Here is a 26,677-nt window from a genome sequence, read left to right as displayed (position 1 = left end):
ACATCTCACATACCCAAAGCCAGGAGTATCCACTTGGCAGGATTTGAGAACTGATGCAAATTGAGGCTATTTTTCCAAATGAGCTAGACTTGCAACTTGCAGTGCCAATAGAGAAAGCTAGGGTCCTGGCACACTGCCTGTGAGCTGGTCCGTGTCCGTTTATGCTATCAGACTCCACGGAGGCTCTGATGGTTAATCTCAGCTTCAAGAGAGCACCTGTGTCACCTCCTCCTGGATTCAACCTCTAAGGAAACCTCAGTGCTCAAGGAGGTTGTTGCTCCCATCCTGCAGTGGAACGAGTATTTCTGCCCACACAGGCCCTTGCAGCCGAAATCCCTCTGCATGCCAATACCGAGGCTGATACCTAGCGCAGTTGGCTCTGCAGTATCACAGCTAACCTGTCAGAACTCATTTTCTGTCTCGTTCTTCTCGGGGCTGGCACCCTGCCAGCTCATCTCCAGTGGCTCGGCAGCCAGCGCGAGCTTCCCCGGGGTGCACTTTGTTTTCAGATGTCTCTCTCCAGCTTTGCACAACAAAGCTCTGTCAAAATACCTACACAGAGAGCAAGATTTCCGCATCTGCTAGACACAACTAGCGGCACACGTCTGGGGCTGAAAGCCTGCACCAGTGTTGGTCTGGGCGCCCTTGTAAGCATCTCTGCTCAGTCCAAGAGTCCTCTATCTTGGCATGCTGGACAGATCAGCATTTATATATGAAAACAAGCTCCCTACAAAAGGAAAATCCTTTGTGTAAATACGATACAAAATCTTTTAGTACTTTCAATTTTCCTATGTTGAATGTTGAGCAAATAAGCAGTAGGTCAAATCAGCTTGGGTTGTTTTTAATGTGTTTTCCCTCTCCTTTTCACCCCCTAAACTTGAATCTTTCTTGTCATGGTAACTTTTCTTGTAGTTCATGTTAATAATAGGAAAGCGTGCAAGAAATATTTTACATCTGTTATCTGTTCTTTCTGCTCCACAATTCACTACTGCTCAACTGCACTGCACGAAGAGGCAGAGAGGCCATGGTGTGTGCAGCAGCATTTTCAGTTTCAGGTACCTTGAAAAGGAAAGAAAAGGGAGTTTTGGGAAGTCAAGTTTGGGAGAACAGTGCTTCCCCTTAAAACAGCCCAAAGGGTACAAAAACTCATAAAATGTGCACACAAAGAACATTGCTTGAAGCTGGGAAGTAGAGTAGCAAGAATTAATACACCTAATAGTTTTCAGTCTTTCTCTATAATACACATGGTAATGCAAAAGGAAAAAAAAATCACAGAAAATTTGAAGAGAGGTTGGAGAGAGATTCAGTACTTTTTTGCCTTGCTGAAAGTTTCTGGAAGATTCCTGTAAATGACATGTTAGCATTTTACCCTCAAAAACCAACGTAGTCTTTTCTTGAAATGCAGTAGAAAGACCTCTTTTCCGTGAATATCTAAGATGTGAAGTGTCTACAAATGCCAAGTTAAAGGAATAGCTACATGGCTCATAGCAGAATGTGCCTGGGGCTTCATTGTATACTTCATACAAATATTTTAAAACATGCAATGAAGTAGAATTTGAAAGGACATTTCTTTAAGATAATTAGATCTTTTTTTAATCAGATACTCTAGTGTGTTTCTGGTCTTGAATGGTCACGGTTTGAGATAGCTTCTTGGTGTCTGTTTGATAAAAGATGGACTTAAATACAAAAAGAACAGAGATTAGATATCAAGTTTCCTAAATTTCTTAGAGTTGAAAATGTTGACCTGAATTTTCTGGAGAACAGCTCAGATGGTATCTCAGTCAGATAATTCAAGATAAGAGACACCAAAGAATGACCATCAGGCTACGACTCCTAATCACAGCTCTGTAACCGATTATATCTGTAGCCTTAGGCAAGCTACTTCTGCACTCTGCAGAGGCTGACAGTTAAGGAGGAGGAAGGAGCAATAAATAGCAGTACAGAAAAAAAAGATTGTTTATGTGCATCATAACTTGCCATTTCATGGGATCAAATAGTTACCAAGCATTAATAGATTGGCTGAATTTAAAGAACTACAGAGAATCACAGAGTCCACTCTAAATCCCCTACAGACCATCCCTACTTCCCAATCGATTTATTTATGCAGTGTGCCCAAGAGTAGAATTTTGTCTGTGGTTTCTATTTTCTACTCCTATATATTAAACAAGAAAAACTACACCAAACAGACAAACAGGGTGTTTTGAAAAAAAATCATATGCAAGTGTACCAGCACTACACCAAGCCTGGCCAAATAGCTAAAAACCTTCCCAAAGTGATCTACTCTTTGAAACAAGATTAAAACAGTTTAGTTAACTGATTAGTGATCCAGTCTATATTACTCGAGTTAATCATTTACACTATTCATTCTCATCTGGACACCAAGAAACCAAAAAGAAATTGTATCTCCAGATTAAATGGTAGCAGACACACCTAAACTTATTGCTCTCTATTCCAGTCCTTAGGAAAGATTGGCATTTCATTCATTCTTCTCTTCTCTCCCGTTGCTGCCTTTCTGTTTCCTTCAGTGAGCCTCATCCCATTTCCTTAGCTCTAGCTGCATGCTGAGCATGACAAGAGTCAGCCCTGGGATATGCATGGGATTTTAATAAAACTACATTTGTTACATAATTTAGGCGACTAGTGATTTCTAACTTCACTTTGTTACACTTCGTAATATTTTTAGCGGGACGAGCCATTGAGAGACACAGAAATAATTTTGACAGACTTTCTCCTATTGCAAGTTTATTGCTGATGAAAAGGCACTGAGGCACTGGACTATCAGTCTGAGATATTCCAGAGACTACATCAGTCCCCAGGACAACACCACCAGTCTGCTGCATTTGTATTAGTTTAAGCACTCCATGCTGAAAGCCTCTGGCTTCAGCCCCGCTGGTGATCCAGCAGGGATTATAGGGTAAGTTTAAATTAAGTGAAGGGTCCCAGAGCTTCTGAATACAAATTCCCCTTCTCTGTCTGAACATTCAACTCACCGTTTGCATAGACAGCATGAAAATGTATGGAGTATACAGAACAGTCGCATACAGAGCTGCTGGAAAAACAAGCTTTACTGAAAGCTCTATGGACTCACCTACTTCTCAATAGTGTGAATAGACTTTAAGTGCAGTTGTCCTGAAACTGGCTACTCCTCTCTCCTCTCCAAAATCAGTTTGTATTGAGATTGCTGTAAACAGGATTAATATGGTGATCAGAAGAACTGGGAACAAAGGAAAACCTGCAGCTCAAAGACAGTCTCTGGCTTTCAAATGGAAATGCAGATAGCCTCACCTAGCTGGTCTTTGTTTGTACACACACAGCAAGCACGGATATAAGCATACGTCTACTAGACTTTCGGAGAACACTTAATTGCTTGACCTGGTGAGGTTTGCAAACGCTAGCTTTTTAATGAATCCCTTAGATAAACTTGCAACTCAGATACATATCCAGCCGTTCATACAGAACATTAATCACAAGGACATTGACTTTTAGAGCAGGGGCTCTGGAGACTGTTCTTGGAGTGTGCAAGTCATTTCAGAAACTACTGAATCATTGAAATAATCAGACTGGTATTTTTAGATGCCCTGATACCTTCTACTTATAGCTAAGCATGACACCTCAACTTCCCATTAAGAGGCTCAGCTGTAACATATTATTATCACATAAATATGTCTCTAGATGTCTGATACAGTAGAACACGTGGTGCAAAACTGAGGTAAGGATCAGCTGGATCTGTAGTGCTGGCATCTAATTTGCACATTGCTCCTATTTTGGATTTGGATTTTTTTTTCCTGAACTACAGACTTGAGCGCTATCCGACTATGAAATAACTAGACATACATTTAATATTTGGACATATCGGTGACCATCTATGACTACTCTGTCCATCTACAGTGATGGAAAAGTATTTGGAATGTGCCTGCTCCCAAAGTGTTTAGCCTGGTGGAAAATCTCTCCTACAACCTTGCTCTCCTGGTTCAAGACACCTTTAAACAGCAGGTCAGTCCCACACAGCCATGCTATAAACATGCGCATTAGCCAGTTCTGTGCCGTTTCAGTCACCTCAGAAAATTCGTCTTTGATAGAGAACAGTGCTCTTGTGATAGTCGCACAGACAGGTGACATGCAACTGCCAATTTCAGCCCATAAAAATCATTCTTTTCTGGAAAGTCTGTAGTGACAGCTTCAAGCAGCCAATTAACCTTAGCAATGCTCTGAGATATTCTCGAGGATTTTTTTTTTTTAATGCTCTCTGAGTACTGTAACGGCTTGAATAATGCACATGCTCCTGTATTCCTCCTCCATCTCATTTTTCAAATGCTTATTTCACAAAAGCATGGGGATGCCAACTAGCCAGAGTTCAACAGCTATGCACATTGTGCACTGAAGCACAGGTCTGCGAGGAAGTGTGGGAAGTGTTTTGCATTTGCTCTCCTTCTCTACGCCTTAGCAAGGGTCTTAGCAATTGAACAGGAGAGGACTCCTTTCATTTCCATTGCCCTTGCACATGACAGGATTGTTTTCTACCATTGTAATCGCAAGTGCACTAACCACTGCTCTCCAGCATCAAAACCTCGTTAGGGAGATCATCTTCAGCTACTGGATCTCACAAGTCAACATGTTCACCTGATACCAATATTTCAGTGACCTACTACCACCCTGGCTATGTAGTTCCAACAAGAGCTGCACTCTTATATTTAACAGCAATGTATCTAAGTACACGATTTACTTCAGTGCCTTGTTTTTGCTGTCTATGACACAATTTGGGACCATAATTTTAAACATTCCATAATTTTTAAACAGGGTGGTAGCATATAGAAATACTTTTTAATCCACAGAATTCAGAGTATCTCACAGATGTATTATCATCAGAACTGCTTTTCTTTTTTTTTTTTTTTTTTTTTCAGCATAGAGGGTAATTAATATACACAGAGGAAAGACTCTTAAATAACTTATATTAGGAGAATTTCAAGAGAAACCCCTCCGAGAGAACGTGCAGCCATAGCCAACAACTTTTATGTTCTCTGAGAACCAAGCGGCCTCAGGACTCCACCTAAAAAAGGTTTAGCAGCAGCAAGAAGTCAAGTTTCTCACAATGTGCAAGAAAAGTGGCAGCCAAATAAAGTAAGTAACTCGCCTGAGATTATTCAGGCAGTCTGTTTCGGTGCTGGGGGTAGAACGCCAGCTCTCCTGAGGCTCACTTTATTCCCTGGCTGCACTGGCTCCTCCATGGCTCCCACAGACACCCTGTCCCTCCCTCGTGCTCAGATCCTTCTTCGTTCTTCCCTTCATGGCTGTATCTTCCCAACTTGGCCTTAAGGCAAATGATACACGTTGAGCAATTTTAGCCTTCTATCCCAGTCAGTCCTTCGAACGCCTGACTCTTTTTTATCATCCCTCTGACTTACTGCTTTGGCATCAAGACAGCAGAGCTGAATGTAAATACCATGACTCCAAGCGTGGTGCAATGTGGACTGCAGGGCGCTTGGAGGCACCCTGTGGCTCCTCCGGTCTCCAGCGTGGAGACAGCCTGCGGGCAGCAGGATAGGTTAGCATGATTCCCTGTAACTCTGTAGATGATATCAGAATTAATTCACCTCAGTGTATCACCAAAGCTTGCCAATGAAATGAGGACATGTTCTGCTCTGTCTTGTTCAAACTTTAGTTTAGATTTATACCAGTAACTGAGGATGGTACTGACCCACAGCAAGCAATTAAACTCACTTTCTACCTGGACAGATCTTCTTCTGTCGTCCTTTACCAACCAGTCCAGCTGCAGGTCCAACAAATGAGCTCTACACAGATGTTTTCTTACGACACCTGTGAAGAAATCAGCAAAAAGTTTATGAAATATCTCAGCCAGAAGTTGCCTTTGCCTGTCAGACTCATAGTAAGAGGGGACCTAGAAAGTTCAAATGCAAAACAACTGGCTTCAGAGGCTTCCTCTCTCTGCTGTATATCCAGAGGCAACAAACCGTGTCAAGCACACAAGAGGAGTCCAAAGTACGTGAGAGCTAAAACGATCTGCGGATGAAAATCAACACAGACAAACCTGTGTCTTATGTAGCCACATGGCAGATCAGCCAGAATCAGCAGCGTAATGAAGAGAATCTTTTGAGAAACAGGAGAGTGAATTTATTTATTATGCTTCACATCACCTTTGGGGGTAGAGCTTGCCTAACAGAGGTGCTGTATTGCAATGGGTTTCCCAGTAATGGCCGTGATCCATGAACCTGCAAGTAGCTGCAAGGATAAATTCTTTGACAGAGCTAGATTGAAAAGTTAGCTTTGCAGAAGAAAAAAAAAATCTATAGTCCATGATAGAACAGGAAAAAATCTCTGAGTAAGAAACAAAAGCTATAAAAGCAGATTCTGTTATAGCAAACAAACTGGGGAGATTATAACAACACCTGCAAAAATCTGTCCCACATGGACAACCCTTCATGCACAAACAAGTCATGAGCAGAGCAGAGAAAGGGAAGTTTGGGGATGCTGTATCTGTTCCCGGCAAAACAAAAGAGGAGGAGAAGGAAACGGGGAGATTTCCAGCTTCAGAAGGTTGCAACGGAAAGGGAATAGTGTGCTTCTCTAATTAAGAAAATAATTAAAAAATGCTGTTTTTCTTACCAGCTAAAATCCTGCCTTAAATATCAAAGCCAAGACATGATTTCATTTGTGCAGATACAATCGCATTATTCCGTGTTTACCCTGATAAAAACCAGTCACCTCTGGAGTGAGATGTGACAGCTGTTTCACAAATGAGCAGCAATTTCCCCTGATGAAATTTAGTGAGCACAACTGAGAGTAGTGTGCGAGTTACTGCCTCCTTAAAGTCGACGTCTTTGGGTGATTCTTCTTTCTTCCTCTCCTCCAGGTGCAAACCGCATTTCCATTGGACTCAGGGGGCTGTGATTTCAAACATACGAAGAGTGGCAAAGCTTTCCCTGAACACATACATAAATAATGTATTTTCAATGTTTTCCACCCAGCAGATGTTTGGCAGGTTGCATTCAATCAAAATATTTTTCCTAATAAGCACCTTGATGGCCACTTTCCCTGGAAAGCAACCTAGTCACCAGTGCAATACTACTGGCAGCTGCATCAAAGCCTTCCTCTCTTTTTACCACCAATACAGAAACTTCTTCTACAAAAGCACCTCAGTTTTCAGCTCTGCTCCATCCAGGAAGTATCCAACATACCTGAATAAAAAAAAATAAATAAAAAAAATAAAATCCCCCCTTTTGCTCAGATTTAACCCTCTGGGTTCACTTTGCAGTATGGATAAGGGGTGTGAACAATAAAGAGCTGTAGAAACCCTAGTAAGCAAAGGTGCTCCTTCTCCAGGAGGGAATTCATTGCACATTCACAGATCCCAGCTTATTCTTTACCATTACCTGCCTTGTTACAGCTTCCACCAGGCAGCTGGGCAAGGTCAAAGCTAGGTGGAACTCGTTAAAAATTAGAGAAGACTGCCCAGCACCCTGCTCATGGTCCAGGACCCATGTGGGACTGAGCTTATTTGCACTTCTGTGCTCCCAGATGCCAGCTGTGTCCTTAGTGCCATGGGGCCAGATCCCTGGGATCCAAACGAGTGCCTGTCACGGTTGCAGGAGGTGATAGCGATGCAACACATTTGCTCCCAAAAAACATTCTCACGTCCTTTTTTCTCTGCAAAGCTCTCCCCGCTCCACTCTTCGCTTGCTGCTGACCTTCCTTTAGCTTTCAACGGGAAACATCTGTTCCAGAAGTGCCGTTTATTTACTTTGTTCAGTTCAGTCCAGTGGTAAAAAGCACCGCTTCCCTTGCCTCACCTGGGTGCTGCAGAGGAACGCTGGCAGCATAGCAAATCCATGGAAAATGTCGAGGACGGCTGTATCCCCCTGCAACAGCGGCCGTGCCGGGGAGGCTGGGAAGCTGCAGGAGGAGCCGCGGGGGAGCGATGGCTGACCCAGCTCCTTCCCTCGTGATCCCCCAGCCCAGTCCAGCCCAGCACCCTTCACGCGGTGCTAGATCTGGCCTGCTGCCCACTTGTGCCTCTATCCCTGCATTGATACCCCTCAAAGATGGCATGAGATACCCATGTGTTTTATAATTCCTGATTTTTAACTTCTGAATGGCATCATGCCATCTTTTTCTTTATTGCAAAAGCTACAGGAGTCCAGGTTCCTGATGGAGAAGGCAGAGGAAGAAATAACACAACGTCTTGGTTTGAACTGATTTTGAGCTTGTTTTGGGAAAAGCGTGGGGTTTCCCTTTCTTCAGCTATCTGTAAGACAAAACGCTGGTGCTTTCCCTAAGGGCATAATCTCCTCTAAAACCAGCTCGGGGTTCTGGACTGACAGCCATTAAGCCTCAGAGGATCTTCCTCCAGAAGGAACAACACTAAAAATGTCTGTTAATACTAATGTGAAATACTGGTACCAGGGCAATCATATGCAAGAGCCCAGTGTGGTAGCAAGTCAGAGACGCCATGCCCCACTCCAACACATATGACTGAGAAGGACAGCAAAAGATTTACACCACTTTTTTGGCCACAAAGACCAAAACTATCACAAATTTCCCCTTGGAGAAGCATGTTCAAACCACAGTGGGTAACAGTGAGTATAGCGTTTCCCAGCATTGGCTTTCTCCATACAGAAAGCCTACGGTACCTACGTCCTAGGTGAATTTGGTGGCCTGCACAGACCTCTGCGCTCCTGCAGCAGCTCTGCTGTCACAGTTGTCCTACCTAGTTTAAAGGTAATTCAGGTACAGCTACGTCCTCAACTTCAACATCTTGTTGCCTGAGGCAAAACCACCTCAGCTCACATCTTTCTTGCAACCGAGAGGCAACAGCCCAAGATCATCTGTCTGTCGGTGTCTTTTGTCACTTTGACATGTATTCGCAGAGGAGAGCCACTCCGAGCACACGGGGGGTTATTAGTGCCAACAGTCTCCCCGCCGTAGCTCATGCTGAGCAAGAACGAGCCATCACCTGCACGGCCCCCTCCTACATTTCATTTCCTGCCAGCATTAAAACTGTCGGATTGGCATTTGCAGCATGACTCTGCCAAGATGAACTCGAACTACACACGCATCTTTCTTCCTCCTGTCGGCGTGAATCTTCTTTCTTTGCTTCCTGGGTTGTTAATCCTTATCCTCTGGGATGGCACCAGGACTGTCCTTGCTTCCTGAGGATCATCGGACTGTCAAACAGGGTTCTCGAAAGGACATAACAGTTCCCAATGCACCTGAATTCTGCATATTTCTTTATAATTAGGTATCTGGCCCTGTCTGAGTAGCAAAGGGGCAGAAGAGAGTTCAAGGATGATTCTGGTATTTTTTTAATGACATTCGTAGGTGGTGGTTAATCAGAAGCCTGTTTCAGAACTTACAGTTAAAAGGAATCTTAAATACAAAGCTGACAAACATTAAAGGAATGAACCAGAGGGGGCAGGAGCAAGAGAAAAGTATTCAGCCATAACAAACTGCCAACACAGAGCTGTTCAGACAGCTGAAACTGGAGGAACCATAATGAATAAGGGAGCACCACAGGCCAAAACATAAGGGGCCAGCAGGAATGGCTCCCTCCAGTGCCCTTTAGGCATGGTTATAATCCTCCAAGTCCACACTGCACAGACTTGTGTCCCACTAGCAGAAAAATTCCCAGAAGAGACTGGACGGTATAAAAACAGGCACAAAAAGAAAGGTTTGCAATACTCACAGTTCCTAGACAACTGCGCAGAAGCAGAGTACCCAGCACGCCAACAGCATGCACACTCTTGTTGCCCTTGCAACAAGCAAAGAAGAAGGTACTTCCTGTTATGCTGATTTTTATCCCCATCTATATTGCATACACGAATTCTAATAAAATGCAGCCCCTTCTGGGAAGAGCAAAGCAAAACAGCTGTTTTTTAACTGGAGGGAGGGAAACACAGGGAACTTTCAGTCTGACAACATAAAACACCAGAACTGGTTCTATCAAACAGCTATGTCTACAGAAAGGGAAAGACCATAATTTACTATCTCACCCGAGAAACAATTCTCAGCAGTATAGGGCTGCTAGCAGCAAAGTATCTTGCTGGTTTATTGGTAAATCACAGGAAAGAGTATCTTCTACTGCAGTACCAGCGCCTGGAAATGACCACCACACAGTCCTGTGCTTGTAGCCTTGGAAAATCCCCAGGGTGTCCCAGCAGAACTAGGCAAGGTAAACAGAGAGCGTGATTCCAATCATGAGTATTAACAAGGCCTGGAAAAGAGTGTCTGTTTACAGATAAACATGACATTTGCAGTAATTAATACATGTGACAAGGTAGAAAGTGAAAATGTGGATATAAAAGTGAGCATGAAGAGGTTACAGTTTGGATCTGATACTATTTCAAACTTCCTCTCCCAGTTTGGAAGTTCTGAATTTTTTTTCAATGAACCACCACAGCACTCATACATGGGTTCAGCTTTTAATTTCTCCAGAGGTGAAGGGTATTTTGGGCTAGCTTTTTTGTTTTGAACCTACCACAACTTTAAACAAAAGCATTCAGTGTGACAAAATTCACCTACTTTACCATAGGAGGATATATTCATTGCAATGCCGGCTTAAATTGAATCCACCAAAAAGAAAAGTAATTTATTCAGAGAACGACATCTCTCTAAGCAGAGAATCACAGGAAGGGAAATTCCAGCTGAAAGTGTGCGCCATAGTCTGAGACTGTTTTTCCATTTTCACTGTAAGGGCAGTTTCATGAGACCTACGTTCATTCCGAGTCCCTACTATTACAGGAGCTGCAACAAGAGGAGTATGTAGGAAGATAAAACATAGCATTGGCCTCAAGGAGTATTCCTGAACTTGATTTTTTTATTATTATATTTTTCCTAGAAACTTTAACCAAGACAAAGTCCACCCTGGAACAGACACCATAAAAAAGATACTCAGAAAGACACTGCCTGCTCCAGAAGTGTTATAATCTCATAAATAAACCACAGGAAAGGAGTGAGATGTGATGTATCAAGATCACACAACAGCTCAGCAATTCAACTTAGGTCCGAACCCAAGTTTTTCAGCTCCCAGGCCCTCATCTCATCAGAGGCTTTCACCAAAATAACCAAATCACAGGTCCCTGAGCTAGCACAGAGCTCTTGGGCATCTTTCAATGAAGCGAGGTGTACCCTAGAGTAAATGCCATTAACACTTGCATCTAGGTACAAAATTGATGGTGGAACATCACAGAATCACAGAATAGGTAAGGTTGGAAGGGACCTCTGGAGATCATCTAGTCCAACCTCCCTGTTCAAGCAGGGTCACCTAGAGTGTGTTAGACAGGGTTTCATCCAGATGGGCTTTGAATACCTCCAGAGAAGGAGGCTCCACAACCTCTCTGGGCAGCCTGTGCCAGTGCCAAGATGCACCGAACGTTCTGGTTTCAATCTATAGCTATGCTGAAGAGCAATGAGCAGTTGCCCATCCCCTTGGGGATGCTGAGGCCTCCTAAAGTCATCCCCGTTTGAGTCCCCGGAGCACAAGCCATGCACCCTTCTCTCTGGTGCTGTGGGCGACACAAAGTAGAGGGTACAGGGGGCTCTCCTGCCCTCTGCATGTAGCTACACAACCTAGCAATGAGTCTCCCTCTGTTCTTATCCCGGTTACAGAAGGTGAAAGCTTGCTTTTCACAACCACATTTATTTATCACTTTATTCTGGTCTCCATGGAAACAAGCCATGATATTACCGGCTGAAATAGGGAGGTCGGGAGGTCTGCAGAAGCTGCTTGGAGCCAGTGGCACAGAGCAGAACAAATGCTAAAACTAGAAAAGTGTAATTTCTCTACAAAGAGCAATGGAATAAATGGCAGGAAAGTTGAAAAGCACTAAATGTGAGAGGCCTGAACTTAATACCACTTCAATTATTTAACAAGATTGTCTCATTTATGTATTTGGATGTTTATGATTAAACCTCAGGACTGTTGAGGTCATCTCATCAACACTTGCAGACAGCTCTGGCATATTGTAACTCTGCGACTCTGCGCCCACTGGGCACCTTTGAATTGCTTTTTTTATCAGCCTTCTTCAGAAAAGATGAACAAGGAAAAAAAAAACAAACCCCACATTCAGAGCTGAGCTTGATCCTACAGATCGATGGCATCAGGTGAGTGCAGATCTGGCCCTAAACAAATAAACATAGAGGCCAGTAATAACATCAAAATACAGGAAGTGAATGCATGACATAGAAGCCTGCATCTGGATTCAGGGATAGTTTTGCTAGGGATCAGAGCCAAACTGCATGATTAGTTCAGTCCTGTCAAACTCTGCTGGGCTACGTAAATGCCTAAATTGTGAAGAATGTGAAATGACTTCCTTTACTCATCTCATAAGCAAGACAAAAATTAAATTAAAAAATATACTCCAGACAAGGACTGTAGGAGACGGTAGGCAACTATAGTGTTGATATTGGTCTTCTCCCCTCCAGTAGTTTGTTTCACTTCCAAAATATTCACCATCAAGGATAAATACAGGATATCCATCCCAGGATAAAAACCCATAGAAGAGGCTGGAATTGCAGTAGAAGAAGTCTATGGAAATGTCCCAGTAGACCTTCTGCCCTTACACCCATCTGACATGCCTCACTTGTACCACATGGTAACCACAAACACGGCAGCTTAACAATACAGCTCCTTTAAACAGTGTGCGTACATGGCAAAACACAACCCAACCCGTACACGAGCCTGGAAGAACTCTCTAGCAAGGATGGCACATAGCAGCTCACTTATTTATAAGAATCACAGACTATGTTTTCATGGGCAGAAAAAATCATTTGAAACCTTTAGCTAATCTATAACAGGGACTATAAAATATATCCCTGATGCAACTCCTTGCTTAAGCTGCAGAACATGGTCGAGAAGATGGGCCCAACTAAAAATTCCACTTGTAGAAAGTTATTGCAATACCTGGACTGGATTCCCAACACTCATCACTGGCGTACCTAAAAATGAGTGCCCTTCTTCCAGCGTTGATTCAACTCGGATTGTGGTTCACTTTTGTCTGGAGACAGAAGGGCCCCTCACCAAAGTTTTGCTCCCTGTATGTAATGAGTAGGTTTTCATTAAGTCATCCATATTCTCCGTTTGCTAAATGTTTTGGAAGTCTTTTGGCAGAAAACCAAAAACCCATGGAAGAAAAAAAACGGCTGCCCTACTTCACAGAATAAGTGTGTGCTGTTGATATTTTAAGTATGTTTTTGTTCTTTTTGCCTTTGTTTCAGACAGGCTATTCCCACTGCACCAAACTGCAAAGTTTTCCCACAATTATCTAGCAAACATCTGAATTCTCTGAGGTGAAAAATTCTTAGTGATCCCAAAGTGATCTGAGAAAACTCTGAACCTTTAATAATCAGCTCTTTGAAAAAAAGGACAGATTATCTCCTAATATTGCAGTTAGTTAAACTTTTCCATTGGTAGAAACCCTTCATAGGTCCCACGTGCCCAGAGAAGGTGCCAGTTAGCCTTCCTACTGGCTGTGCATGAACCACGAGACAGTTTTGGGGGCTTCATTTGGAATAACTTGCAAGATTTGCAGGATGCACGTGTGGATTCAGTGCAAGATGGCTCATTTAATTTGTTGCCTGGTCAAAAAGCAACAAGTGCTATTACTGAGAATGACTTGATGATGAAGAGCTGCAAGCGAACACTATCCCACAGAGATTTGGGAACAGGTTTTCAAAAGCAGCTCTGAGATATTTGCAAATTATATGTAGGCATGCTTATGAGCTTCACCAACACCCCCAAAGTATCTGCGCACAAATGGCTGTAAATCTAGACACAGGCATGGGTACAGCATGTCCCATTCTGACATTGCCAAAGCATACTTAGAGTTGTTTAAGCAGAAATCATCTACTCGCTTTTGAAATTTTGGCCCAAAATGTAAAAGTCAATATTCATCAGCTTAGCTTTAAGGATCTAAAATGATAAAAAGAACAATTGAGAGATTACACAGAAGATACTATAGCAAGTATTCATCCAAACAAGTAACTTAGATCATTTATATGTGATCAAATGTACACTTAAAGGACATCACGCCTATGGGAAAGTCCTACAGCATCTAATAAGAACTATAAACCTTGTGTTGGTCTTTTAAAATTATGTTCAAGAACTCTGTGCCAGAGGAGATTTATACCAGCCTTGCTCCCTGTCCCCCTCGCACCAAACTGTACTACGCACTCTTCGTGGAGGCAAGCCAATGAGGCTGTACGATAAATATACCCAGAGGCGGCACATCCATATTGCCCTACTGAAAAGGAAGAACAAAGAAAGAAATTGGAATTAATTAGTATTGTAATGTGTCCAAGGCTAGATTTAGCATCACTCAACCACCACAGGCAGCAGAGGAATGAAGAAAAATGGAGCCAATTTGTAGCTCAGTATTTATTAGCATTTAGATAATATGCCCCATCCATCATATATAAGGCATGCTTCAACGGTACCAGAGCTCCTGCGTCTTGAGTGCGCAGAACCTTTGTAAATCACCCTCCTCTGATCTCACCACGAATCAAACACATTCATCTGGACGCAACCTCTAGGGGAAGACATTTCTTCTCTGCGATGGAAATAAAGACGGATGGTGCAAAGGAGTCATAAAAGCAAGAGGCTGCAGATAAAGACAGAAGGAATCTATTCCTTCCACTAATGTAAAAGCCAACAGGCACAGCCATGGGATTATGGGAATAATATCTTGGTTGGCATTGACAGAGAATTTGAAAGCATCTAAAAGTCTTCAGCCAAGTCGATCGCTCCATTACCTAGATGTTATTTTGCAGGGCAGAGAAAAGGAACTCTGAGACTATGGAGAAGGCCTGTAAAGGGTCCAGAAACAAAAACATTAAAAACAATATAAAAGAAGTTTGATTCCTCTATCTAGAAGATAAATCACCGGGAAGAGCTCCAGATTTGGACAGGTCTGAGCAACAGATCCATTTCTGGATGTGCATCCAGCCATTTTGCAACTCATCAGCAGTCTGGAATGAGCCCTGCAGGTACGACGTAACATGTGATTGAATTTCTGCAGTGCCATCTTTTTGCAAGCAACTGGTTCTTTCAATGATTTTCTGCTCAGTGTAGAGAAGGAGATAGAGGCAGAGGTTCACAGCTTTACTGCGTTCTTGGAAAGCATGCTGTATTTCTTTGTTTTTCAAGTTTATTCTCCAGGCACTCCAAGGACAGACTCCCAGAAAACTCATCAGTTTTTGACTCAGAAAACCCTAACTATGTGGCTGAAATCAAAGAAATAGAAAATTAAGCATACGCTTGGGCACACTGATAAATCAAGGCCAATAATAATTAAAACACAAAATGAATCTTTTCACATAGACTTCTAGTTTGCTAAAGTTTTAATGAGTTTTGACCTTTCATCTCAATTCAGCATGGGAGACATATTAAAAATCTTACACATTTTCCAGAAAAATAACTTCCTCCTTATCTTTATTAAAAAAAAAAGGGGGGGGGGGTTGGGTCAGAAGTAGTTGTCTGTTTAAAAACAGTCAGGCTGTTCAGTATCTTAGCAGCTGTTAACTAAAAGCGCACACAACAAAACAAAGCAACCATTTCAAAAAGAGCATCTATCTATAATATTTAGATAGATGTTATTTTATGAACGCATCAATTATATTAGACACAGTATTCCTAGCATAGGCACATAAGGGCTCAAGTTACGTGTTTATTTATTTGCATAATCTTTGACAGCACAGTCAGGTTGGATGATCCATTCCTGAGCGCAATGGCAATTCCTGAGCTGTTACCAGTGGATACGAATATCCAACAGAGCTGACAGAAGAATTAACTCATAAAACATATTTGACAAATAGATGAGCTTCAAACTCCCCAGTGGCTCAGGACTATAATGAGGAAGGAGGTTAGTAAATAGGAACATTTTAATTCAGGAACAATGATGTGCAATTAATATCAGTGCCATACAGTCCCAGATCTTGAAAACAATTACTGCTAAACTAGCAGTTATGTTTACTGAGATTACCGTGCCAGCAAATAACAGGGATAAAGTATACTTAAAATAACAGTAAATTACAGTTCAATATAAATGTTTTTTTGCAGTTCAGTGTCTCACTGCTTTCCCCCTACCATGTGCACATGCACACAGGTACACTCACGCTCATATGATGATACGATTTACTGCCAGTAATAAAGCAGCAGTGCATCTTATCTTCACAGACTTCATGCATATGCACACTTACCCCATAAATTCTTCACCACCACATTTTGAGTTCTTTATATGGCTCCTAAATATCAAAATATGTATTCAAGAGAAACACACCTGTATTCCTAGGCCCACATCCCTGATGCCTTTCTACAACCTTGGAATAGGCAGCAGATAATCCTCAGCTCAGTGACACTGCATGGTCGGCGGAGGCCCTGGCACAAGAGACAAGGTGGATCCCAACCAGGCAGCTCATACCTTATTCCCTCCTGTTAAGCAGGTACCAGGTTCAACACCCTGATTCCCTCACCTTGCCTCTGCACCAGAGTGCTATGTTGCTCAGCTATACAACAGCAGCCTTACTTGCTCGGGATAAACTCTCCGTTAACACAGTGGGTCACTCAAAGAACAAGCAGGGAGAGTTTGCATTCTCTTCCAGTTCCCAGGGTTACAACGCAACAGCAAATCCCCCAAATCAAGACACACATAGCACTGAGAGCATTCCTAGAGCCCCATCCCAAGCAAGTACCTCGTGGTGCTGCTGAGATACTCATTAAAGGGTGCATTTCATTGCTGGTTGCATTCACCGGTGTCAGTTGTTGAGCCCACTGACGTGCTCACAGCTCCTGTTGTGGGCTCAGACTGTGTCCACTGCCTCCTGCTCAAGCCATGTCGGCCAATTAGCATGACTCCGGCACCTGTATCCAATTCCCCCTGCTCTCTCTGGAGTAGGGCTATGTTTCAACGAAAGCTGCACGAGCCTTGCAGTTCGCACAAGTCTTACCTCTGAGGTGGAACGAACTAGTTGTTTAGCAGTGCATATAACAGCTGAAAAGTGCAAATGAAAGGGGAATACTATGTTCAAAATAAAACTGAGACTTAGGACAGTGCAAGGTAGTAACTCACACCAGAATACAATCAAGGCTCTGAACTTAAAATACTCTTGCAAAATGTGCCACCTGATCTTTAAAAACGTGCAAGTGATCAGTATCTTGATGCTTGTCAGCATCATCGGAGAGACACCAGTTACTCCCAGCTCAGGCAGCTGTTATATACAACAACGATTGCTATCAAACCACTCACCACTGCTACTCCTCGAAGTCCAAACATTTTGCTCAATGGCCTGGTATGATTCAGTCCGTTTCTCTAAACATGTAAGAAATAATGTACCAGCTGTAGCGATATGGTACTAATTTTCTCTCCTAATCTTCCTTTGTAATTCTCCTCTAGCCTATTGGGTTATCCAAAAAGCCTGGCCAGATACACAACTGAACTTTTGGAACTATCTTAAGTATTGTGTTCTGGATATGATGTCAGATGACGTTTGACAGCCTTGGATTATGAAACTTTTGGAGGTAACTCTACGAGCATTAAATTCTCTTGCTAAAACAAAATTAGAGCTTTAGAGTTAAGAGCTTTGTTGAGGATAAGTAACCTCCAGCTGCTCAGCTGCTGCAGTGAGGTCATTTGGCTGAAACAAATCTAGGCAAAGATGGAACACAGACGAAAAGGTTAACTGATGTCTTCAGTCTAGTTCACAAATAGAGACAGATACAGCCTCGCAAAAACCCCCAGAAAGTGTACTTAAGGAAATGTATCGAATTACAGACACATACAAAATGTACGAAACAATAGTATGCAAGTAATGGTATAGCCATACTGAAAGCTAACATACGACCCTCTTCTCCAACCTTAACCCCACTACATTAGGGCACACCATAGGAGTAAAAAAAAAAAGTTGGTAGATGGCCCTTTACTGCAGTGCTGAAACCTCAGCTCTGTGCTATCACCAAACCAATGGCCGGATTTTTTTTCCAAAGGGCAGAAATCAGCAATGCAAACCTAAGCAGCAGGCAAAAGAGCTGAACCAAACAAATGACTAAGCATGCCCATTGCCAAGGACAGCCAGTATCAGAGAGGGCATGTGGAACTGCCAGATAGTAGTGGACGCTGTGTACCTTGACTTCAGCAAGGCTTTTGTCATTGTCTCCCATAACATCCTCCTAGATAAGCTCAGGAAGTGTGGGTTAGACAAGTGGACAGTGAGGTGGATTGAGAACTGGCTGAAAGGCAGAGCCCAGAGGGTTGTCATCAATGGCGTGGAGTCTAGTTGGAGACCTGTGGCTAGTGGCGTCCCCCAGGGCTCAGTACTGGGTCCTTCTTCATCAGTGACCTGGATGAAGGGACAGAGGGCCTCCTCAGCAAGTTTGCTGATACCAAGCTGGGAGGAGTGGTTGAGACACTTGAGGGCTATGCTGCCATTCAGAGAGACCTGGACAGGCTGGAGAGCTGGGCAGAGAGGAACCTCCTGAGGTTCAACAAGGGCAAGTGTCAACTCCTGAACCTAGGGAGAAATAACCCCATGCACCAGGACAAGCTGGGGGCTGACCTGCTGGAGAGCAGCCCTGCAGAGAAGGACCTGGGAGTGCTGGTGGACGACAAGTTGACCAAGCAATGTGCCTTTGTGGCCAAGAAGGCCAATGGTCTCTTGGGGTGCATTGGGAAGAGTGTTGCCAGCAGGTCGAGCGAGGTGATCCTGCCCCTCTACTCAGCCCTGGGGAGGCCTCATCTCGAGGACTGTGTCCAGTTCTGGGCTCCCTAGGACAAGAGAGACATGGAGCTACTGGAGAGAGTCCAGCGCAGGGCTATGAAGATGATCAGAGGGCTGGAGCACCTGCCCTATGAGGAACGGCTGCGAGAGCTGGGCCTCTTCAGCCTGGGGAAGAGAAGACTGAGGGAGGATCTTATCAATGAGGATAAGTACCTGAAGGGAGGGTGTCAAGGGGATGGGGACAAACTCTTTTCAGTTGTCCAATGTGACAGGACAAGAGGCAACGGGCAACTGGCACAGACAGGTAAAAGTGGGTACAGTGGCTGGTCCGACAGAGCAGGCTAGGAGGAAAGATCGTTGCTGCTGCCTCCACTGTTTTATCGGATACCTCGTCTCCTTTCTTCTTTATCCTTTGCTGTTGCTCTTCCTGAATACATTTCTGCATCGTTGCTAATTCAGGCTCAGCTTCCAGCTTCTGCTTCAGTGACCACACAGCCTTCATATCTGCACCTGTGGCTCCACAATCTCCACCTGCTCCATCTCTCCACCAGCAGCTTTCCCATTTGCTAGGTGTGACAAGTCAGACAGGACTGGCCAAGTGCAAGACAGAAGTACTTTCAGGATATCTGTTCCCAGAAAGTTTGATTTGTGCAGGAGAGGACATGCAAAAGAGCTGGGTGATTTGCTTCAGGTTATATCAGCCTGTCTGGATGTAAATCTAAATTGTTTTGCATTTTGTTTTTTAAATGCTAAAACCTCTCATATCTCCATCCTTACTCTACATACCTCCAAACTGTATAGTGGGTAAGCAAGCCAACTGTGCCATACCTTCCTGCACACTTACAAGGCAGGCCAAGCCCACAGATCTCATTTACTCTTCCTTCTGCTGCGTTGGGCCCTTCCCGAAAGCCCCAGTGACTTGGGCCACTCTTGGCCCTGCAAAGATGCTACCAGGGCCAGAGGAATATTAACGCTTACCAGAGAGCTCAGCCTGGCCCACCCTCCCATTTAAACATGCTAATCAACAGCATAAGCCCAAACGCTCTTCTTTGGCATGCCCTAAAGTTCACCAAAGACTGCGCTTGTGTGCAGGTTCAAATGCAAAATGTAGTAAAAGGGGACTTCGGGCTCAAGCACAAATGCAAGCTCACATCCAAAATACAGTACAGATTTACCTGTTGTCTCTGATGTGAACTTCAGTCTAATTATATGAAAATTTTCTTTCTTTCCTTGATGATGAGTAAGCACAAGTTTGTTTCTCCCTTTGCAAAAAGTCACATGATGCTGGTCATGGCTGACACTTTATTGTAGACCTACCGAAATCTCATATAACTTATCACAGTTTTCCTAAAATTTACCTAGTATATGTCAAAGAAATCAGATGGGCATTTGATGTGGGTTACTCGCTGGCACAGGTCTGTATACCCGCTGCAATGCTGAGCCAATGCCAAATTCATGAAACATATTTCATTTCTATCTCTGTTCAATGGAAGCTGCAGATTATTAGTTCAAGGAAGGTTCATGGTTCTTCCTGAATTATTGTATTTTTACTGGCACATGAGCAAAAGTAGTCCTCACAGGAATGAGGCTGTGAAAAGAAAAGGGTGTGAAAGGCTCCATTAGCGAATGCAGAAGCCATTCAAGGTCTTCTCAAGATTAACTGTGTTCTAATGGAGATATAGTTGCTCGCCTTTCTGCTGATGCTTTCAATAGAAAGCTGTAGTAACTTGCCTTGAAATTAAATGTAGCTACTTCTATGCATAAAGTCAAGCAACCACTTAATTATTTTCCTACTCAGTCTTTTTTTCCTAAAATGAAGGTGGGGGAAGGCATTCATGTTCATTTGTTTCACAATTAAAAGAATTTTTTTTTAAAAAAAAAGAAAGGATTGATACTTCACTTACTGCTCACATGGAAAAGATCGAGTGTCTCTATACTCTATATACAAGCATGCTGCCCTCTAAAAAAAATATACCATTTATCAAAATCACCCTGTATTTTAAAGTGCCTCTCCGAGCTTCTCGTTTCTTAGCTACAAGCTGCTTGTGCCATGGATAGACAGCGCATATGCTTGCACCTTAGTGCAGTCCTTCCAGTGATGAAGAGACGAAAGGATAACAAGGAGAGAGACATCAAAGGGGGAAAGTGGAGGAAGACCAGCTTCGTCCAAGGCTTTATTAAGCAGAAATTAGTGATCCCACATGCTTTGTTAGGAGGCAGCATCTCTGCCATTTTATACTTCTCTCCTCAGCTATCTTGTTCCCCGTAATATTCTTCCCAGCTGCAAAGGGACAATTCTCCTTCTTTGCCAAGCACATCATCCCAAGCTTGGTCATCCAGGACATCACTATATGCTTACAATTCATTAGACCTGTAAATCACAACACAGCCAGGCTGCTTAACAGGTTGGTTTTAGACCTGTTGCAGTTTTGTACTAAGTTATCCTTACTGTACCAGGATCCAAGCACTTTCCTAATCATGCCACAGTCTTTTCTCACGAAATCAAATGAATCTACTATATCATGTCACCTAATATTCTCGGCTTGGCAGATGAGTGAACATCAGCCCTGCTGCTGATGGAGGATGAAGTGCCTCGTTGTAAGGACCTGTCCTAATGCTTTGTCAAGGTTTACTGACTATGGAAAAATAAATATCTCAAGTGGCTGAAAGGCTGCCAGCAGGATTCCAGATGAGGAATGGGAGAGGCAAACGTGAGGCGCTGTTTCAGACTTATTTCTCTCCTGAAGTCTCAGCTGCAGCTCTGGCAATTTGACAGCGAAGAGAGACGCTTGCAATGTGTGCAGACATTTCAATAGCTCTATCTGCTGTCTTACACCAGCATAATACATGCAGGTAAGGTTATGCTATTTCTGTTCTCAGATGTAAGAGAATCAGCTTTTTTCAGAGCCTATCTGACTGCTAATCTTCAGTGCTTTCATTATGTGTTTCAGTGCAAAGTGAAAAAATACTGCTTTTCTCTATTCGTTTTTTTTTCCCTCTCCTCCTAGAAGCATACATAGTCACAGCAGGGAATTGCATGAAAATCAATTGATTTCTCATGGAATAAGATAAGGGCAGTGTTATTCATGCTGCTTGCTTCCTGAGAAAGTACCAGGAATTCATTACACGCTTTAGAAGCTCCACGCTGCACAAATTCTGACTTTACTATTTTTATCTATCTTTTGATGGAACTTCAACTTTAAGATATTGCTGACTATCACTAATTACCAAATTCCACCGCAAATATCTAGGAACCTATTTCAGATCTGAAAGGCTGTTATAAAACAGTTCTTTTTTTTCTTTCTTTCTCTTTTTTTTCCTCTTAAGGAACCTGTTGCAGCCCAGAAGCTTAGATAGTCTCATATTATGTTCCACTAAGCAGGCAGAGCAATACGCAGCCTAAAAGACCCTTATCCATATTCTCAATTTTTCTTCCTGCATCTTCCTTCATCCTCCTGCTACCTTCAAATGTCTCCACTGGATCACTTAAACTTCTGAACACATGGATGGGAGCTAAGGAACCACAGGAAGTTCTGCCTGAACGTGAGGGGGAATTTCTTCACTGTGACAGTGACGGAGCACTGGAACAGTTGCCCAGAGAGGTTGTAGAGTCTCCTTCTCTGGAGATATTCAAGGCCCACCTGGATGCAACCCTGTCTAACACGCTCTAGGTGACCTTGCTGAGCAGGGGGGTTGGACTAGATGATCTCCAGAGGTCCCTTCCAACCTTACTGATTCTAAGAAGCAAGAGATATCCCATCTTGTAAGCAAAGTAAGGGGTAACCCAGACTCTTAAGGCCAGCTCCTAATGCTAAGACCTCTTACACACTTAAAAACTAAGATCAGTAGTCTTGGATTAGTTGATAATAATGAAGATAAGCAGATTAAAAAAAAAAAAGCAAGCAGAGGCTTAGGCTGAGAGCCTGTTACTCGTCTCAGTTCAACAGTCTAATCCTCCTGTTACTCTAGTTTTGCTGAGCTTAATGGAAGTACTCTGTGTATACAATAGGGTAGGAAGAAGCACTAGTTATGTAGAAATCTAGGTTATGGGTTTGGCTATATGATGAAATGAGGATGAGGTAGTAACACTTATCCTATCAGGTAATTAACATTAAATGTTAACAGCATTCTCATGTGCACTGTGACTGCAGCCAAGTAGTGCTCAGCCCCTGTGGATCTGTAGCAGACTGCAATGGAGCAGCAGTTGTTACATTTTTAACTGATGACCATCCGAAAGAAGACGCTTTTAATTGCAAATAAAATGAACCGTTGCTTTTCGTCTCTGTGCAATTTTAGAGCACTGTGTAAGTCCTGGAAGTCATATGTTTGGGAAGAGTTTAACAGATCTTCGGTGCCATGGCTTGTGCTAGCTAAAGATAATAGGCAGAGATGCCACATCCTTCTGTACCCACATTTCTGTGCCGTGGCAGATGCGGTCAGGGAGAGGCTGATGCAGACATCTGTGTCACTTTTTTTGAAATGATCTGACAACATTAACAAGATTCAGGAACCACTAGTCATGGTGAAAGATCAGAAATGGCTTCATTTTGCTCTTGAATCCTGACAGAAAAAATTGCATAAGTAGTGAGAGTGACACATCAGAATGTAGGCAGGGAAGAGCAGAAAAAAAGAGGCAGGAAGGAGGCTAATTACAATCTGCAGGCAATTTGAAATACTTCCCTTCGATGGATTCACTATCACATTTTGATCAGACATTTCACCTATTATGTAGCACCTGATAATTGCTGATATTCTGTCATTAACATATCGCCATCTAGTATTTACTAATCAGTCCCTAATGCTTGTTAATGCTCCTTTAAAGGCTATGGTAATATTATCCACTCTAGCTACATTTTCCTTTCTTTTTTCTTTATTTTTTCCAAGGTCAGAAGGCAATCAAACAGCAAGAGTTTCTTGCTAACTCCTTTCGACATTGCTGATAAGGCTATCTGGGATCCTAATGGTACATCCTAAACTTAGATTCAAAAGCAGAAACCCACTAATGGGCTCCTGCGAGCAGTGGAGATTCTGCTCTTTTTAATGCTTTAAAGCTCCCTGCCATGGATGAGACGGTTCAGTCTTCTGACACGGAAAGGCTGTCAGTCATCTCAGTTAGTGCCCTCACTATGCAAGTCATTTCACGAGCCACATGCCCCAGCCAGCCAAGACACCGAGCAGGGAGAGGCAACAAGTTGCTTAGATCTTCATGGTATTATCAGGGATAGAGGTGGGAGACTGCACACTCTCCGATACACTGTTTTCCTTTCCCCCTATGCCTGAAAGGGAACATATGAACAAAGTGAAACTTTAGCAAGAGTTTAATCAAAGCTTCAGCCAAAAAGGCTAGAAGCCTGTCCACGTCTGCTCAGAGGCTTTTAAGAAAAAAAAGAAAGAAAAGGAAACTTTTAAGGTCTGTTGTCTGGCAGTGCTAGAACTCATTATACTCTCTCCTGGACTCAGTGTTTGGCTAAAGTAAAGGGCTCATTTATAAAAAGTGCAGAGGTAGGAAGAGAAGAGAATCAGTCGCAGTGACTCTTGCATAAATCAGATGTCTTTGCTTGCCCCTTGCTTTGTTATTCCACATACATGGCCTTTCCTCACACACATTCATGCTATTCTATTTGCATTTGGCCCTTGGCACAGGAAAGACATGGTCCTTTTCTTTTCGTCTGCAAAGATAAGCATCAAATGAAAGGCAAAGTTCCTTCTGACAGAGTTTCTGTAAGGACCAGAGGGAGATGCTTGGTTTTCTCCAGCTGGTGTTGAAGTAGACAAAAAGAAGGCAATCCCCAGAAGTGAAGCTGCTCTAACATCTATTCCTACCCACCAGCAGGGAGATGTGCTGGTCAACAAGAGCCAAGAAGGCTGAGACAAGGAGCATAATGCTGCTTCCACTGTTGTGAAGGCTTCCTGTCCTGGACAGTGGCAGTTTCTCACTCCATCTCAGGACTAGAATATATGACATAAGAAGCAGAAGAGAATAGCAGCTATTTTGAAGTACTCAGTATCCACTTAGTGGCAAAAGAAAGTATGTCTCAGACTAGCATGAATTGCATAAAGTTTCAAATTGCATCTCGTTGTGTCCTCATCCGCACACTCATCAGAGCAGCACGCCCCACGGACAGGGAGGGGAGTTCTGATGAGCTGGATTTTTACAGAGGGTATTGGACTTTCTAGAGACCCGTGTTTCTGAGACCACTTGTACCATGAAACCTTGCTAATATATTAGAGAAAGTAGTATCTCCTCTGCTAGGTTTGTGGAAAACTGTAGGACAGGTTACTTTGTATATGTTATGAACATACAAAGGGTATTCCTTGAAGCTCTGAACTGCTAGGACAGTTCATTGTAGTACAAAAATGAGTGAAAGGCAATTGGCACATCCAGTCTGTGTGCTCTGTCAAAAAGTAAATTAATGAAACATAAAGCTGGCAACAATACGTAACCTCAAGACAGGAGTTCTCTGGAAAAAGATGTGATCGGGTAATTAAAGGGTATATCAATGTGCATGGGCAAAAGTGCTAATTAAATTTGTAAAATCAACCTCCATTCTCTTTTCTGACTGCAGAGTTCTTCAATTTGCAGCCTTTCTAATATTAGTTTAATGTAACTTTTTGTGTACAAAAAAGAGCTTTCTTATTAGCTATGGCTTGTCTATTCTCTCATTTGCATGCCTGCCTGGATTGAGTCACAGCACAATGAGTCTCTTGCCTCCCGAAGTCATGCAATTATCTCAGGATCTTAAATTAAAAAATAGGACTCTTGTAAACCTCTCTGTTCTGAAAAAAAGCGTGAGTAGGCGAATCCAGTGTAACCAGTGTGTCTGTGCCTGTGGAGAGCCTGAAATAATAGTTTTGAGAGATAGCAAATGTCTTGTGTATCCCAGTAGAAACTAATTACTCTGGCAACTCTTTGCACACCATCCCATTAAGGAACTCTGTCATCCCAGTGGATATTTACGGGAGCAAGTACTTGGAGAAATCTTGCTGATAACCCTAGCTTTTATCATTTCCATTTCTTCTAAAGATAAATCTCCTTGATATTTCTGAGAGAATAAAGAGCCCAAAGCTCAGAAGCACTCATGTACAGGAAGAAGAGGAACACCTTGCTACTATAAGTCCAACTGAGATCAGAGTTAGAGCATGGGGAAAGAGCCAGACTCCCCCCTGTGCTGAAGGATGTGTGCTGTCCTGGCTGCTCTGTCTTTGCCCCATGCTCTGTGGGTAGGAAGCAGATGAGAAACTACTTGAACTCTTGCATTTGAAGTAATCCTAATTACAAAAGAGGACCCAAATCATTGCAGTATGCTTTGGTAGCTCCTACCTTCAGGATGATCCTTTGGAGTGTCAGACAGATGCAATACACAGCAGCACCAAGAGCAAAGAGCCACAGAGAGAGGAGGTGCCAATGAGAGCTTGCAGCTATGTTTCAAGCCATCTTTCACATATAGGCAGCTCATGTTTATGGAACATATGATGCAGGAGATATCTCAAAACTAAAGCATCTCTCCAGCTATGCACATCCAGGGCAAACCTGAAGTGAATGATACCCTCTAACTTCCTTCCAGAACCATTTTAGTGGCAATCAGAGAAAACATTTCCTACAGAAATAGTTCCTGTGAAATGTATAAGCCTTCCCAAGGGGAGGAAACATCCATTTCTCCCTCTATCTGTCATTCTTCTTCATTTATTGAATCAATAAGGCATGAAATTTGGCAGGCTTTAAGTGAAAAACGAGCTGTTCATATCAAAGAGAGCCTAGATGAGTAAAAAAAAATCAAATCGCTAGAACCTAGATTCAGTCAATAGGAATAAAAATAAATAGAAATAGAATCTAAATGTAAATGAACATTACATCACCACTGGCATTTAAGCTCATTTTCAAATACAGAATTAGAAACAAATTTAACTTGCTAAAACTTGCTGTGTATTCATACAATCAGATATAGCTGCTTTGGGA

The 26,677-nt window shown here is 42.8% G+C and overlaps 1 protein-coding gene across 7 annotated transcripts in view; it reads right to left on the bottom strand.

Annotated features, from left to right (window-relative positions):
* C11H8orf48 (chromosome 11 C8orf48 homolog) overlaps window positions 1-26,677 on the bottom strand; it is a 97,738-nt gene that overhangs the window by 8,911 nt on the left and 62,150 nt on the right. The window contains exons 7-8 of one of the 7 annotated variants that reach the window (XM_062584687.1): window positions 5,719-5,814; window positions 3,089-3,181 (exon numbers count right to left, since the gene is read on the bottom strand). The exons of 2 other annotated variants lie outside the window; for them this stretch is intronic. In XM_062584687.1, the coding sequence (XP_062440671.1) occupies window positions 3,096-3,181; window positions 5,719-5,814 (182 nt within the window). In that variant the 3' untranslated portion in view covers window positions 3,089-3,095. Of the gene's footprint in view, window positions 1-3,088; window positions 3,182-5,242; window positions 5,309-5,718; window positions 5,815-26,677 lie in introns of those variants that run through there. 4 more of the 7 variants (XM_062584690.1, XM_062584686.1, XM_062584689.1 and 1 more) reach the window with 4 other exon arrangements.

This window comes from Rhea pennata, chromosome 11, assembly GCF_028389875.1.
Source record: "Rhea pennata isolate bPtePen1 chromosome 11, bPtePen1.pri, whole genome shotgun sequence".
Classification (NCBI taxonomy): domain Eukaryota; kingdom Metazoa; phylum Chordata; class Aves; order Rheiformes; family Rheidae; genus Rhea; species Rhea pennata.
Note: the sequence above shows the minus strand (reverse complement) of the source record. Positions and strands in the feature narration are given on the sequence as shown.